General features: G+C 36.5%; 1 protein-coding gene across 1 annotated transcript; it reads left to right on the top strand.

Annotated features, from left to right (window-relative positions):
* The first annotated feature begins 4,296 nt into the window (after nucleotides 1–4,296).
* Nucleotides 4,297–16,220, top strand: slc39a4 (solute carrier family 39 member 4). The gene is made up of 12 exons (XM_043233139.1): nucleotides 4,297–4,652; nucleotides 6,467–6,778; nucleotides 7,927–8,110; nucleotides 8,195–8,328; nucleotides 9,646–9,817; nucleotides 10,786–10,958; nucleotides 12,207–12,377; nucleotides 12,446–12,541; nucleotides 13,403–13,457; nucleotides 13,538–13,690; nucleotides 15,321–15,508; nucleotides 15,611–16,220. Exons 1-12 carry the CDS (start codon nucleotides 4,452–4,454, stop codon nucleotides 15,737–15,739), a joined length of 1,968 nt encoding a protein of 655 aa, XP_043089074.1. The 5' UTR covers nucleotides 4,297–4,451; the 3' UTR covers nucleotides 15,740–16,220.
* The last annotated feature ends 217 nt before the right edge of the window (nucleotides 16,221–16,437 follow it).

The following is a 16,437-nucleotide window of genomic DNA, read 5'->3' as shown; positions in this document are numbered from 1 at the left end:
TTTATATTTCTTTGTTGAGCGTATCCTATGACAAAATTTGTCAAATCTATGCTTTCTCCCATACAAGTCCCCATCTGCATTAGAAACCTTCTATGAATCGTTCCTAAATGGGCTGCGAGCTGCTAATAAAGTATACTTAACATAACAATAGAAGGCAGGCCGCTGTCACAGGACGGCCGAGTCAGCCGGGGTATAAGATAATAGATCCGGTAGCCAATCGGATCGCTCAAATGCCTCCTACCTTCTCTGACTCTCGGTTTTTTCCACTCTGCTCAGCAAAAGCCGAGCTAAGATCAATATCGTGAGCGCTCCCTCTCATCCTAAATTACCGGCTAACGGCAGCGTCCTTTCCCCCCTCCGCTACACTCGAGACCCTGCGGTAGCGAGGGATCGGCTATCTTTAGCAGTAATGGAGGCTGTTTGTAATAAAGCAAGGTGGTTAATATCTGCTTGTCGGCTTTCTCTGCCTGTTTCTCTACTCTCAGGGGCTACGGCGCTTATATTATTAGCCGTGTAAAAACGGCACTAGTGTGCGGTGGTGAGGTCTTATTAAGCTTTTACCTGCAGGCTTCTGTCCAATCTCAGCAGGTTGCAACAGTAAGCAGAATGTTATATTGGAGGGTTTTATTAAATTGACGGTTGCAGGCCTCCGTGGAGGAGATTCGGGAACGGTGCACGGGAAGAGCGACCTTTGAACTTTGGGGGCCTTTGTCGGTCCTCGCAAGAATCTGTGGTTAGTGTGAAGGACAAGAGTTGAGAGCATCAGAGTCGTGGCACAGTAGGTGACGTGTGTGTGTGTGTGTGTGTGTGTAAGACACAGGGGAGCTGATGACTCATGGGTTCAGGTCTGATCTGGGTCATATGCCAATCCTGTTCCCTCTGTCTCGGGACCCCTGGAGATTCATAAAGGTACTGCATGAGTAGATACTTCTTTAAAGGTTGTGTGTGTGTGTGTGTGTGTTCATGACATGTTATGCACATGTAAGAAAGTGTGTTTGTTTTAACTTGCGTTCAAAAAGAAAACTTCCTTTACAAATGAATGCATGCGAGATGAATTTTAAAGATGAATCGGTCTGCTTTTCTACGTGGAAAAATAAAATGCATGCATCACCACACGTTTATAGATGGATGGTTTATGCTAGTTTCTTTTAGGCCAAGGTGTATATGCATGTATGAGAGAAAGTATATTTGTCTTTTTTACATGCAAATTAACTTTTACTAATTAATGCATCAATAAATTAATTAAGTTTAGTCTTAAGTTCATGTGCATATATAAGGGATAGGTGTATTTGTTCAGTAACTTTAAATGTGAATCGCTCATTGGTTGCATAGAACAGGATATACTATTTACAAATTAATTTATGCATGTATGAAATAATATGCCAATGAAAACTGAAAAACAAATGCATGCAAAAAGAAAATGCATAGATGAATTTCTTTACAAATTGGAGAAAAATGGCGGGTTCGGTGAACCTGTTTAACATTTGTTGATTCTAATGACGCAGGTGAACATTTCACCTTTAAATGTACAATAACATCTTATTTCATTTTGGCATGATTGTAACAAACAAGAAACTATCATTGAACAATGAAGATCTCTTTATGTTCGCACAGTAAAGTGCTGCAGTAAATCCAGAACGCTGGTGTTAATTGAGAGACAAGGAAACTAGTGTAATGTAATAATGCTGACAACCCCTGCGGTTCAGAACGAATAAACTAGCCACGAGAATAAATTCAAACGTTTCATCTCCTCGTGCTCCTTACATTCTCCCAAATGTTCTTTGCAGATCCCTCACAGATGGACTTGAGCTAGTTCCTGCATTAGAAGGGACAAGGTCGCCCTCCTCTGGCCAAATCTCTAAAATCAAACTTGTGATATTAATTGTTAAAAACAGTCCACTCCTCCAGGATTTTCTGAGCTTCACGTGAAAATTAAAAAGGTAAGATGCAATAATAGTGCTTTTTTTTTCTTTTCCGGGTTAATGAGCCTCGACCATAAAGCTTCCCAGAGTTCACACAGACCACCTGAAGATCCTGAAGCACCAACAGGTGCATCACACAGGTGGGACTCTCTTCTACGAGAAAGTGCTGTAAAAAAAAAAAAAAGATCTCTTTAAGAGCTCTATCGTCTCTCCTAGACTCACACGTGCTTCTTCCCTCTTCAAGAAATTTTGCAAGAGTATTAGAAATCTCAAAACAAACTCAGATATTTCTCATTAAGCTCTCCCAACTCCAAATTAATTTGGTGAATGGGAAAAAATGGATAGTAAAACTCAAAAATAATTCACAAATAGCTAAACATAACAAGTTTTTAGTATTTTCCAAGTAATTCCAAAAAGGTTTTAGAACATTTTAGTATTTTAGTATTTTAGAACAGCGGAGACCGAGCTGATATGAAAATAACTCATTAAGTCTGGACAAGCAGCAAGATCCCGCATGAAGAACGTCGTGTCACTCGCTTTATTCATATCAAAGCTCAGCTCATCCTCCTCTTCCTCGTCTTCATGAGGTAAATGCCGTAAAGTTCTCAGCTGGCCTCATTTCCATTCAGTGATGTGCAAACGACATCTCTTTTGATTGGCTGTTGACTTTTCACTTCCTGTTGACAAATCAGCCCCGCTCAGATCTTCAAACGCTGCATGAACAGGCCTCATCCTCACTCGTCATAACACCTCAAACCCTGAAAGCTGCTCCGATTGAGAGTGTCAAGTAGATCTGACGTGTTCTTTTTATGGTTTTTCCGTGAAGCCTAAGATCAGGTTTTTTGGGGGAAGGTGGATCTGACCTTAGATCAGAATAAAACGGCAAAGTTCACGAAAAAGCAGACGTTTTGCTATGGATTACTTGTGTGCAGCATACTGCGCGATAACCATATATACTGTATCCTTATTATATGTAAAGCATAAAATAAATGCTGAACATTAACTATATTGTTTGTCATTACGTTGCATGTTTAATTCAGTTTTACATGCAAAAAAAGGAACAAATGCTAGGTAACCTTTTAAAGCATACTAAAATGTACACTTTAGGTGCTGCTATTCACCTTTAAAGCCAAAAAGCACACAAATATATACATTTTAAAAAAGGCATTGACAATTTTTACAGTGTACTAAGAGAAAAGCTTAATTGCAACGAATAATGCAATGCAATTTAATACAATAAAAAGTCTGTGCTTTAAAGTGATTTAAGTGTGAGTTTGTTTCTACAGTGCTTTATACAATATTGTTTCAAAGCGGGTTTGCAGCTAAAATTCAGTTATAAATCAGCCCTCCAGATTTCAAATTCAACTCTATTAAGTTTAATGTTGATTCAGTTCAGTTCAATAACAGTATTGATGTTAGTTTACCCATTTTGTTCTCATTTAATAGTGTCAGTGCAGTTAAATCTATAATATTACTGTTGCGCTTTAAAATCTTGTAAAAAAAAAAAAAAAAAAAGCACAGTAATGTTGTGTATAAAATGTATAAAACTGATGCAGTAGCTATATAACAAAAATAACTGGGATAATTATTTTGCTCAGTAATACGGTTCATCGTTCTAATTGTGTTTGTTTGCTGTTGCCAAGAAACATAACTTGATAGAATAGAATAGAAGATAGAATGTGGGGTCACAGGTTTGTATTTATCAGCTTTTTATGACTTCAAATTCTGCTTATCCAGGCAGGTTTAAAAAACGGCAATTTCTGTGCAGAAACTGATTTTTAGATGAAGATTTTCCGGATATTACCAGAATTGCTGCCCTAAAAAAAAAAAAAAAAAGTCCTTACAGTACATTTCCTCTACGGTGGGACATGTTGTCACTGTCTGGGGCAAGTTGTCACACCGGGGATCTGTAGTGTGTAAAATTACCACAACTAACATGGCAACCCCGTGTGCATTTGAGGGGGGAACTAATCATTTTTCGCTCTTGACTTTTATCTTGATGTACGAACTGTGTTAGAAAAACAATCCAGCCTTACGTATGCAAACTTTTTCTAAAAAGCCGAAACGTGTCACTTATCATACCAGAGCTTCTCAAACATGCCTGTTTGAGTTCCTCCACTCACTATATGCTTCGCTCAAATTAGGCCCATTCTGAGAGATGTACTGGTGTGCTGCATTTCAGTAGGCTGCAGCTCTTTTTTTTGACTTCTTTTGTGTTAAATATCACATGTTTGGCATTATTGTCGGAGGGCAAGTGTTGAAAAGTACTGAAATGTGATCTCCAGCCCCGGGCAGCCCCTGTCCGAACCCCTAGGTGCAGATGAACGGAAGAGGCTTCCCTCCTTTATGAGACGTATTTGAGCGCAGGTGGAGAAGTGACCAATCAGAGGGCAAGAAGAGCTTCTACCTGAGCAGGTATCACCCGTGTGAGGCTCTCTAAAGCTGCTCTGCGTCTGCATGCGGTCTATCGGAGCCATCTCACCCGAAAACCCCTCTGAACACAGAAAAGCGGGATAAAACACAGCGGTTATGGAGGCTAGAGGTGTTCTAGTTGTGTGTTTCATCTGCCTGTGCGCGTTCATCGGCGCGCGTGGCGACAAAAAGGACGTTTTCGCGAAAGTTGTGGATTTGGTGGCTCCAGGTGAAGAGTTCCTCACAGAAGATGCTCTCCTGTCGGTGTTCGAAGGGCTGGAGAACCGTGTGCAGTGCTCCGGTGTGTCGTGTGGAAAGGTAGGATAGCTATATTTGCGCACTTTTGGAGAGGTCGAGGTCCAGCGAAGGCTCGTGCGCTACAGCTGAGAGAACCAGTCTGACTGAAGAATAGGCGCGTTTGGGTCTTAAAACGGAACGAGACGCAAGTTAATGGTTTTAAAACACGATTAGAGAACGGCTGGAGAGAATAAATCACGGCCGAGAAGAGAAATAAAGAATCGATGCCGTCGGTGCGCGCTCACAAACTTCTTTACTTGTGCTGCTGAACAGATTAATGGGGAAACAATGCGTTTTGTAACCGCTCACGATGTCTTTGAGTAATGTTAATCACCTTTAATCTCTTTTTGACCTTCATTTTAAGTAGTCCTGTGGTGTAACGAATGACTTTTTCCAATATAAAAGATTCGCTTCATTCGCATTTAGCAGCTATCGGGGCATGTTGTCACACACGCATTTTTCTGTGTTTAAAATGCATGAGAGTTCACAGATGACCACTTTTTTTTTCTAAATTAGACCGTTCTCTAACCGTTCAAAACGTCCGTTTAATTTTTTATTTTACTAATGTTTAATTTTGTATTATTAGTGGTATTTTTTTTGTTATAGCGTTAAGGACAATTCCATTTCATTTTTCACAGACATTAAAAAGTTACTTTTGACTGAATGTCCTCTGAATGCTCTAAAATATGTTGTGACATTTAAAAGGCATTAGATGAACATAATAACAACAACTTTATTGTTTCATTTTTAAACATTCTGGAAAGTCAACATTTAAAAACATTTCAATAAACATCAAGTTAAAAGGCTTGAGAAAAAGAACATTTTTAAAGATCTGTAATGTTGAAGGAACGTTCTATTAATGTTACTCATAATTAACCTTACCATAACATTTTGAGAATGTTCCCTATTAACTTTAAATAATAAACAAAACAACATGAACACAAACTTCTTTTTATATGACAGCTTGTTTCAGCTTTATATTTATGGGGGGGTTGCTTCTTTTAATCTAAGCTTAATCTTTCAGATAAAATCAGTTAATTATGTGCAGAGTCTTAATGTTTTACATTTTGATTTTATTGTATTTTTAAATACTATTTTACAAAGCCCACATGACCATCTCGATCACCAAAAAGCACCAGAACAAGTTGATTATATGTGTGGACTTTGACTTTAACCTAATAAGGCTGTGACATATCTAGCCCTGTCTGTAATGTAGTTCTGTGTTATGAAATATATTACCAGAATTATAAATTGCAACCAATGTTTTTTTTTTTTTTTTTTTTTTAATTTAATCAGTGATCATCACTTGTTTTTTGTCTAGATGAAACTATAATCCTAATAAATAAATGTGGGGAAGACGCTATCAGCTTTGTCTTTGTTTATGTTTATTATTTTTTAATTTTTGGATGCCAGTGGTAGTTAATATGTACTACGGTTTTACTGTGGTAAAGATTTTGCCAGGACCTGTGCTCAAGTTTTGCATGACTCTTTCCGTACATTGAACCTTGTATTCCTTTACAGATTGATTCTTTTTATGTAGATTAGAGATTTACGTTCATCCATAAAAAAAATCAATTTTTCAGTTTTCAGTTGGATAACTATTAACTTGCATTATAACTTTTTATGCAAGTAGAGTACTGCTGGAAAGTGCATTTTCAAAACGTTTTTAGGAATAAAAGCGTGAAAGATCCAAAACCGATCCAAACTAACAAACTGTAATAAACACTTAATTGTGTATTTTAGATATTTTCTATTTACAGGTCTGAAAAAAAAGACATGTAATTGAAGCAAAGCAGCCAAACGCTGCTTGGTCTGAGACTCTTTCGTTGTTTCAGTGTCTTTCAGTGGATCATCTCTCGCAGCTGCTGGGGAACTTCAGCAGCTCTCAGGGGCTCCAGATGGAGGATTTCTTCAGCGTGGCCCCCGCGTGCTGTCTGTTCCTCAGCGCTCCTCTGGAGACCTGCAGGGCCGTACGGGAGGGCCGCTGGGGCCAAGAAACACATCGCTTCATCGAAACCATCTACGGCCACGAGCATGACCTCAACCATACCGGCGATCATCCTCCTCACGGAGACGGCGGGGAGCATGAGGGCTTGGAGGAGATGTTTCTCCAGATGGAGAAATACTATCAGCCCCACACACATGAGGTCAGCAATTAATTGAGTTATCCTTCTCATTGCTTTTGAGTAGATAGAATTACACCTGATTTATAAAGTGCTTGAAATACTGTTAAACTATTTATTCCTTTTTTTTTTCTCATTGCGCATGCAACATTTCAACACTGAAAAATACTATTTGTCAAGACAAAAAACAGAAATCATTTATTTTGACTGAAATATGAAGATGTAAGACTTCTGAATCAGTCAGTTTTGTGTTTGTGACACTGATTTTAATAAAAAAAGCAATGTTTTTCGTAATTGTTTGAGTTATTTAAATATCTCTATAACTGACCGACACTGACTGTTTTGTTTTTTTCCTTTTAATTTTAATTTGTTTTAACTTTAGTTAATTATATCAACATTTTTGAAAGACACCAAAAACAGAAAACTTTTATTGCAGCTATTATATTTTCTCTAGTTTTTTATTTTGAAGTTACACTTTTTTAATGTTTTGGCTTCAGTCAGTATTATAAACACTTTGAAAGAACACAGACAGTAAAAAAACAGAAAAACATTTCTTGTGGCTTATCAATGACTAATATATACTGTATATACATGAGAACGTGCGTAATTTAATAGTCAATGTTCACTCGAAACTGAGACTCAATATCTGAATCATAGGGAAGTTCACTGTTTCTTAATGTAGATGACTTTAACAGTTCAAAAAAATGACATTTTGAACATGAAAATATGTCATGTTTAGTCATTGGCATTAATATTAGTTTATATTATTACTTTTATACTTGAAAATTTTTCGGCGAATGACTTCTTTGTTTGTTTTCAAATAATGAAAAGGTTTCCGTTTAGCAACGATATCAACACTAAAGACATGCCTCTTTTTGTAGCTTATCAAAGACTAAAGATATGTAATACATGAGAACATATGAAATGTAATGCTTCCTGGCAAGTGGCATGTAAAACCTGCGATCCTAAACGCAAAAGTTGCAGGCAGTTTTTGAACACAACAGGTTAGTTACTGCGTTGTTTAGTTGCTCCCGGTTGTCTGTAAAGTAACGCATGCAAAGGCTAATTGCTGCTTGACTTCTGCGAGCCTCCGAAGACGAGACGAGGACTGACAAGTGATAGACGTTTGACGCTGACGGCCGCATCTGTCTCGTTGCTCGTCTGTTTTTCAGCCCTGTCTCACGCTGAAGGACATCTTGGACGAGAGCGGTCATCAGGAGCTGGACGCCGTGATGGGGAACGTCCTCTATCACGCTCTGCGTGGAGACTGCATGAAAACACAGCACCTCCCCGAGCAGCAGTACTTCCTGGATTACATCTTCGGCCGCTTCGGCTCGGATGATCTCACGCTTCGGGGTAAACCCTACAAGAGTTACAGCGGGGTCACGTGCGAGAGCTGTCGGGGTCGTGCGTTGGTTTTTATCATATTGTTCTCCTCAGATTTTGAAGGGCTTCTAAAGGCTTTAAGCCTGGGTGGAGAGGAACACGGGCATGAAGATCATGAGGATGAGGAGCACCAGCACAGACGGAGTCGTCCGGAGCCAACGCCTCGCACCAACAGCAGCTGGGACACGGTAACATCTCTGCACCTAAAAGACTTTCTTCAAGTCCCCTGAAGCTTCCAGTTATTATATTTAATGATCAAATCAAATCAAATCAAATAAAAAGTGTACGTGCCCGTTTGGGGATTTATGCAATAATCGTGCAATAGTTAAGCATATTTAAAACACAGGGAAGTATTATTATGTTGATAATAGTGAAAAATATTTATATTCTTATAAATGTTTTTATTTGAATTGTTCTCCAAATGATTGATTTCTATAGCACTTTTTGCTGTTTGGATTATACATTTTTTCATCAAATCACAAACACATGTTTGGGAAATATTGCAGTTATCAATCATTCAGTGATCATTAAAAAATATTAAATACAGGAATAACTGTTATAATAATAATTATTATTAAATATATTTATATTAAATAAATATTATTATTATTATCGATGGCGTGTGGTGGTCACAAGAAATGCGAGTTAATAAATAAAATCATTTGTAATAAATTATAAAAAAATTTTTACAAATTGTATTATTATTATTATTAATGGAAATGCAAGTTAAAAATAATTAGATGTTTGTATGATTTAAATATTTGTAATAATAATTAATAATTATTATTAGTATATGAAAATACTTATATTATCCTTACTTTTTGCATTATTAAATGATAGTTGTGAGATTCGTATGAGAAACATCTGGAAACATCGTTCATCTCACAGCATTCTTCATCAAAGAAACTGTTATAGTTATAAATTAACTGACAAGGGTTTTGAATACAATATTTCCCAGAATGCATGGCCCGTGTAGAATTTCTTCGAATTGCAATTCACTTCTCATCACTCGCTCCTGTCTCTGCGCTTCGTTAAACCTTACGGCGACGTAACAGCGTGTCTTTTTCCACGGTTTCATGAGGCATCATGGGAAATCTTTGCAAGCCACAGAAATCCAATCATTTATCCGTGGCACTTGACGAAGAGAGCAATCATGTGGCGGCGTGAGGAATGATTACGAGGCCCGTGACATGAAGTGTCAGCGTCGGACGCTGATGTTTATTTCTCCTGATGGATGTTATGACACGCTCCTTTCTTCTGTGCCCGCTCATAATCACGGCCAAATTAAGAGTACATGTGCTCGCTTTTAATCAGGGGGAATATTTCCAATCTAAATGAGAGCTGTCGCCTGACACGCGTGGAATTAATAATTCAGCAAACAGTAAATAGGAGTGTTTCGCGCGTGATTATCAGAGCCGCGGCGCGAAATGAAATATTCATGCCGAAATATGTTTTATGCATTCGCACGTTTGCATGTCTCAGCGTGGCTTCTGTTGCGCTCGCAGGCCTGTTTCAGCGCCGAGGACCTGTTGAGGATTCACCGGCTGAACTCCTCATCGCTGACCAGGGATCAGCTGACGCAGATCAGCCCCGCTCTGATTCAGCAGGTCCTCAGCGGAGGCTGTTCTGAGATCAGTCCTGAACCCCTCAGCCCGGATTCCCTCACCACAGCTGAGAGTGAGTTACCTATCATTCAGGATCATGTGTGTATACATGTATATAATGGTAACTTTCCTCTTTAAAAAAAGGTAATAACCAACATAATTGTGCAATCAAAGCGCGCATATTGGCTTATAAACACGATTGGATGAATCAAATTAAAATATTATATCTCAAAAGCATCTTTTGTTTGAAGGCAATCAGGTTTTTTTTCCGATTTGACATTGTTTTATTTAATATTTAAATAGCACAGGCACTTTAAAATACAGAAAATATTAGTAACGTTAATGATGCAAATATTATTGAGAATAAAAATGTTAAAAAGTATGCATCAGTGTTGTTTGAGATACTACTCTAGTTTAGTTGTTTATTTATTTTATTATGTCCATATAGTTTTTATGCATTTTATTTCATTTGTACAGTTTGAGCACAACAAGTTGAACTAAATGGAGAAAGAAAACTATTTTAAAATGATTTATTATGGCACTTATTTATCCATCATAATTTCATTTAATGTTGTTTTTGTTAGTTTTAAATGACACATATTTCGTTAAGAAATGTACTCAAATGCATATTATATGATATCACTTAATTTAATCCCAACGTAAGAACAATACTGATTTAATTTTTAATACTGTATGAAAAAATAAAAAGTAAAAAAGTAATAAAATAAAAGTGACTCTTTGAGTATGAATATACAGAAAAATACTTAAAACTATATATATATATATATATATATATATATATATATATATATATAATTATAATTATATACAATTACATTATATACAAATACATATATACAGTAAAATCCTTAAAAGTCTTATATATATAATATTTTTACAGTATGCACAAAAGAAAAGCAAACACAAACACAAAAGTGATTGTGCTCGGGTCACCCATATCTGTTTCCCTGAGAAGAATGGCGTCCTTCATTGGGCTGGAGGAGTGTGTTGTTGTGTCTGAATGAGCTCTTTGTTGCTCAGGATATGGATACGCCACGCTGGCCAACCTCATCATCTGTCTGATGGCCATGTTTGGGATCGTGGTGCTGCTGTTCTCGGCGTGCACGCGAGTGTTCGAGCTCTGCATCCAGTTCTGCATCAGTCTGGCCGTGGGCTCTCTGACGGGAGACGCTCTTCTGCATCTGCTGCCCGCGGTGAGCAAACGCTGGAATCGTTGATAATAATAATAATAAATCTTTATTGAGCAGCAAATCGGTATATTAGGAGGATTTCTAAAGGATCATGTGACGCTCAAGACTGGAGCAACGATGCTAAAACAATTCAGCTTTCACAGGAATAAATTAGATTAAACACTGAATATTTTACATTGCAATAACATTTGGCAGTATAACTGCGTTTCTGATCAAATAAATGCAAGAGACTTCTTTTTCAAAAAGTTTTTGTCAAATTTGACTCTTTCATATATATTTGCATCTTCAATCTCTTTGTATAGAGTAGAATCGTTTAGTACTCTGATAGAAAATATAATATTAAATACAATTATAAAAATATTATTTATAATAAAAAAAGCTATAAGCTATAATATTAAATGTGAAGATTTATGCATACGAATAAGTGTTCGTTTGGTACCGCTGATCATTTTAATGTTATTTTAATTCAAGTTTTAGTCTTTTATGTTGCTATTTTTTGTTTTAAACGTCTAGTTATTTCACTTTATTTATTTCTATAGTTAAACTAAATGAAAACAAACTGCTTGTTCTGTTGTTGTTAAATATTTAGCCATTTTATTTATATATTTATTTATAATTTTGTTCTGTTTTTTTCTGTTTTTCATTTTTAGCTATTTAACTTTAATGAGAAATAGAGAAATGCTGCCTTGAGAAACAAACTAGATGAAAATAATCCTTTTAAAATGTTTCTGTATGTATTCGATTTCGACAAATTGTCCTAAATGTGCATTTCAGTTAACGTTTATTTGATTGCATCGAACAATATCGGTTCGTCATAGTTTAATCACGAGAGAAACGCAGGTTCATCTTTCATTATGAATAGCTCTACAATTGCAAAGCAGCTTAAATGATATATTTCATATTGCTGACAGGTCGACCTTTGCAGCGCAGCTCTATACAGCAGCCTCCGCTTTCCTTTTAGCCTTCATCCCGCCCTCGTCATCGCTCTTTTCTGTTTTACCGGGGCAGAATGGGTCACAGCGGCAGGCCTGGCACCCGTTATTTCCCCGGAGCGCCGACATGGCCCACGTTTCCTCATCCGTTTAGATCCGTGTCAACATAACTGCAGCCCTGTCACACCATGTCATCGCCCTGAGTGGAAAATAACCGGATTGCTGAGAGAAACAGAGCTCGCTTATTGAGTGCAGACAGGAATTACAGCGCAGCGCTGCTGGGAAATCAAGGCATTAACGCGGTTTCTTCTCTGTGCAGTTCTTAGGCCTCCACGTCCACGAGGACGGACTCGATCACGATCACGCCGGGGACAGCTTCGACCACGTCTACAAGCTGCTGGTGCTTCTTGCGGGCATCTACTTCTTCTTCCTGATGGAGAGCGTCTTCTCCATCGTCACTCGCAGAGGACACCGCCACAGTCACGATGAAGTGAGTCTTCTGCGTGCTTCGAGAGGTCCGGGTCGCTCCCGAATGCTAACGTGATGCTGTGTTCTCAGGAGGAGTCTGACGTTCATCACTGTGATCACGGCAAAGTCCTGCAGATGTTCCAGCGAGAGAAACAAAGCAAGCACTCCAACTCACAGGCCGATCTGGTGAGAGCACGGTGTCTCAGTTCACAAGCAGTGTGGGGGGGTTTAGCATTGTTTATATTTATATTAGTTTTTTTTTGTTGCAAAAACTCATTATTTTTTTTTATTTTTAAATGAATATATATATATATATGTATTTACATATGATTGTATTTACTATATAAACATAACATATATTTTTCTTAAATATATTCATAAATGTGTTTGTATTCATATATTGCATAATAAATATACACAGTACATATTCATCAGGATTAGTTGTTTGACATCACTATAATGTGTGTGTATATATATATATATGTATATATATGTGTACATTTATTTTATTTTATTTTTTCTTAATGACCAATACCCATTATGAATTATGAAGTTAAATTATTATTTTATGCTTTTAATTTTCACTTCTAGTTAACAGTAATAGAGATTTGAAACTAGTAACCAAATTAAAATCAAAAATTCTTTAAATATTGAATTTGGGATACATCCACAATTTACTTTCTGAAAATTCTGAAATTCACTGGAAACGTTGTTATTTTATTACATTTCAAATGTAATTGTTCAAATTGTAAATTACATCTTATTATTATTTTAAAAATAATAACAATAGTAATATTGTAATAATAATTTTCTCTGAATATCTGTAGTTATCTGGTCTATTTGTTGGTTCAAAGTGATGTGTCTTATATTACAAATTTAATAATAAATAATGATAAATAATACTTTATTTATTATTGCATGATGTATGTGTTGTTTATTTATTTTGTGTGTGTGTGTGTGTGTGTGTGTGTGTGTGTGTGTGTGTGTGTGTGTGTGTGTGTGTGTGTGTGTGTGTGTGTGTGTGTGTGTGTGTGTGTGCGTGTGCAGGTGGATGCCGAAAAAACTGAGAAGTTCTTCCTGGAACCTGCTGGCCTCAAAAGAGGTGACTATCCTCAAGTTAATGCCACTTTACTAAAACCCACCTGAGAGAGTTCTGAATAAGTTGGTCGTCTTCTTCCTCAGAGCAGCGTTTGCTTCCCTATATGATCACCATTGGAGACGGCATCCATAACTTTGCAGACGGTCTGGCGCTCGGAGCGGCGTTCTCCATCTCGTGGCGCTCCGGTCTGGCCACGTCTCTGGCCGTGCTCTGCCACGAGCTGCCGCATGAGTTAGGTGAGCGACGCTAATACTCACGAACAGACGCACACATAAGACAGCTGCCTTCACGTCTGCAGCTCATACAGTGTATAATAATAAGGGATTAGGAACACTGCTAACATGTGCTTTAATTACTTTCAGGAATTCATTAAAACACTATTATTATGTAAGATAACTGCTTTATATTGTAATATATCTAAAAACATCATTTTTATTTAATATTTTCAGCATCATTGCACCAGTCTTCAGTGTCACATGACCCTTCAGAAATCATTCTCATATGCTGATTTGCTGCTGAAGAAACATTTCCGGTTATTATCAATGTTAAAAACAGTACTGCTTCGTATTATCCGTGATTATTTGGTAATTATTAGAAATATGCTTTGTCTTTTTTGTAAAGTTATAAAAAGTCTTTACTGACGTCTGATCAGTTGAATGCACCTTTCTTAAAGACGTGCTATATATAGAAACTGTTTGTTCTGAGAAAACAAGCGCTGACTAGCTGTTAGTCACCGCTGAAGGACTTTGTGGAAACATCTGAGCAGTGGTTTCTATAAAGAGTCACTTCACATTTCCTGATGTGAGTCATGAATGTCCCAGATAAACACAGATTAGATTCTGTTGACACCATACCGCACCCCACTAGATTAGATCTGAAGAGCGCAGATGAGCACAGAAAGATAGATCCCATGGTCTGCTTTTTTTAAAATCAATTATTAATAATAATTAGTTAATAATAACAATTACTGTTTTTAAATCAAACTAAATAATAATAATAAAATAATATAATAAATAATAATTGAATAATAATAATAAATCTATTTAAATCTTTGCTTGAAATAAAAATATATAATTTATAAAATACTTTTAGAAAATCTGCTATTTGGCTAAATTGCATGTTTCATGCATATTTCAATAAAAATTATACATTTAATTTAGTTTAAGTTGAAGTACTAAATCAAAATAAATAAAAAAATATATAAAAACTTAATTAAAACCATAAACTATTATATATATATATATATATATATATATATATATATATATATATATATATATATATATATATATATATATATAAATATAAGGACAAAACTAAATTAAAGTACTAAATTAAAAACAAACTGAACTAACTAAAACAGGAAATATTAAACAAAAATGTAAATAATTTTGTAGAAAATCTAAGGGTGTTAAAAGGACACACCGACTTTAATCAGTTTATTATTTATAAAATGATAATGATTTATGGTGTGATGTTTAATGGATGTTCATTTACTAATTTATTTATTTTTCAATTTATTTTATTTATTCAATGTGTTTTTGTTGCTGTTGTTGTTGTTTTTTGACTGCGACGTTTTTCATGACAATGCAAAAAAATGCTGGACATTTATCAAAAAATGCTTAAATATAAGCTTGTTTTTGGAGGGTTTTTTTTTTGGTTTCTTAAGAGTTCAATAATCAGTGCTCAGTCAGCAAATCGTGATTAATACGTGTACGATTAACAAACACTCACGATTAAATATTAAAATGCTTCAATCATTGTTTTGTTTGTGCATCACCGAATATATTTAAAAAAAATATTTTGTTTAATAGCATTAAAGAGATAGTAGTGTGCTTGGTCTGAATATATGTCCTGTGGTCTCAGGTGACTTTGCGATCCTGTTGCACTGTGGTCTGTCGGTCAAGCAAGCTCTGCTGCTGAACGTGGGCAGCTCTCTCACCTCTTTCGTCGGTCTGTACATCGCTCTGTCCATCTCAGCAGAGACCGTCGCAAAGGAGTGGATTTCAGCCGTCACCGCCGGGCTCTTTCTGTACGTCGGTCTGGCAGACATGGTACGTTCCAGTCTATTCAGTCATGCCTTTCAAACCTCTCGGCGTCTTCAGCAGTCAAAAACTTCAGAACTAAACTAAATGATCTCTGTTTTTGTCATCCAGCTTCCTTCCCTGGTTCACGTGGACACTAAAAGACCTTGGCTGGTATTTTTCCTGCAGAATCTGGGACTTTTAAGCGGTTGGGGCATTTTGCTGCTCTTGTCCTTTTATGAAGACCAAATAGGGCTGTGAATAGGGAGCGTTTGTTTTTATTTGTGCCTTTTTCCTATATCTGTGCAATCAGTGCAGCCCTGTGCGTTTTCACGTGAAATATCTCTAGTGTTTTTAAATTACACTCGGATGGAAAAGTCTGCCGATTAGAAATCAACTTTGTGCACCTTAAAGCAAAGAAAACTTTTGCACATTTTCTAGATTCATTCAAGGCAAGAATCAATAATTGATGACATGTAAGGCTTTTAGTAGCTACTGTCTTTTGAATTTTTAATATTATATTTTATTAGTAAATGCCTAAAAGATATGTCTGTACTGTATTTTTGAAGTAATATATTTTTAAAGATATCAGCTCAAAATATAACAATGCATATGTTACACTTGATAGGAGGTAGCGATTAAATTCTGCTTTTTTCATAAGAATTTCCATTTTTTGGATGAACTATGCCTTTAAGAGCTTCTGATGTGTTTTATAGAAATAAAATCTGTAAATAAATGCAAATACTGAATGTCATATTTGTCTCACTACTACATATCACATATACAGTGTTCATAGTACATTAAGACACAATCTGTGTGATTTCACAAGCCGTGAGGAGTCTACTCAGCATTATTAGTGTGTGTGTGTGTGTGTGTGTGTGTGTGTGTGTGTGTGTGTGTGCTGATATGAGCTATTGGTAATGCTGTCCTCAGGTCAAACTCTAAACACCGGGTTCACG

Source organism: Puntigrus tetrazona, unplaced genomic scaffold, assembly GCF_018831695.1.
Source record: "Puntigrus tetrazona isolate hp1 unplaced genomic scaffold, ASM1883169v1 S000000746, whole genome shotgun sequence".
NCBI classification, from domain to species: Eukaryota; Metazoa; Chordata; class Actinopteri; order Cypriniformes; family Cyprinidae; genus Puntigrus; species Puntigrus tetrazona.
Note: the sequence above shows the minus strand (reverse complement) of the source record. Positions and strands in the feature narration are given on the sequence as shown.

What these genes read in the sequence shown, in the direction of transcription:
- slc39a4 (XM_043233139.1), top strand. Translation starts at nt 4,452, where the DNA reads ATGGAGGCTAGAGGTGTTCTAGTTGTGTGTTTCATCTGCCTGTGCGCG. An exon ending in CCGGTGTGTCGTGTGGAAAG is followed by an intron (nt 4,653 to 6,466) that starts GTAGGATAGCTA and finishes TCGTTGTTTCAG; the next exon opens with TGTCTTTCAGTGGATCATCT. An exon ending in ACGTCGGTCTGGCAGACATG is followed by an intron (nt 15,509 to 15,610) that starts GTACGTTCCAGT and finishes TTTGTCATCCAG; the next exon opens with CTTCCTTCCCTGGTTCACGT.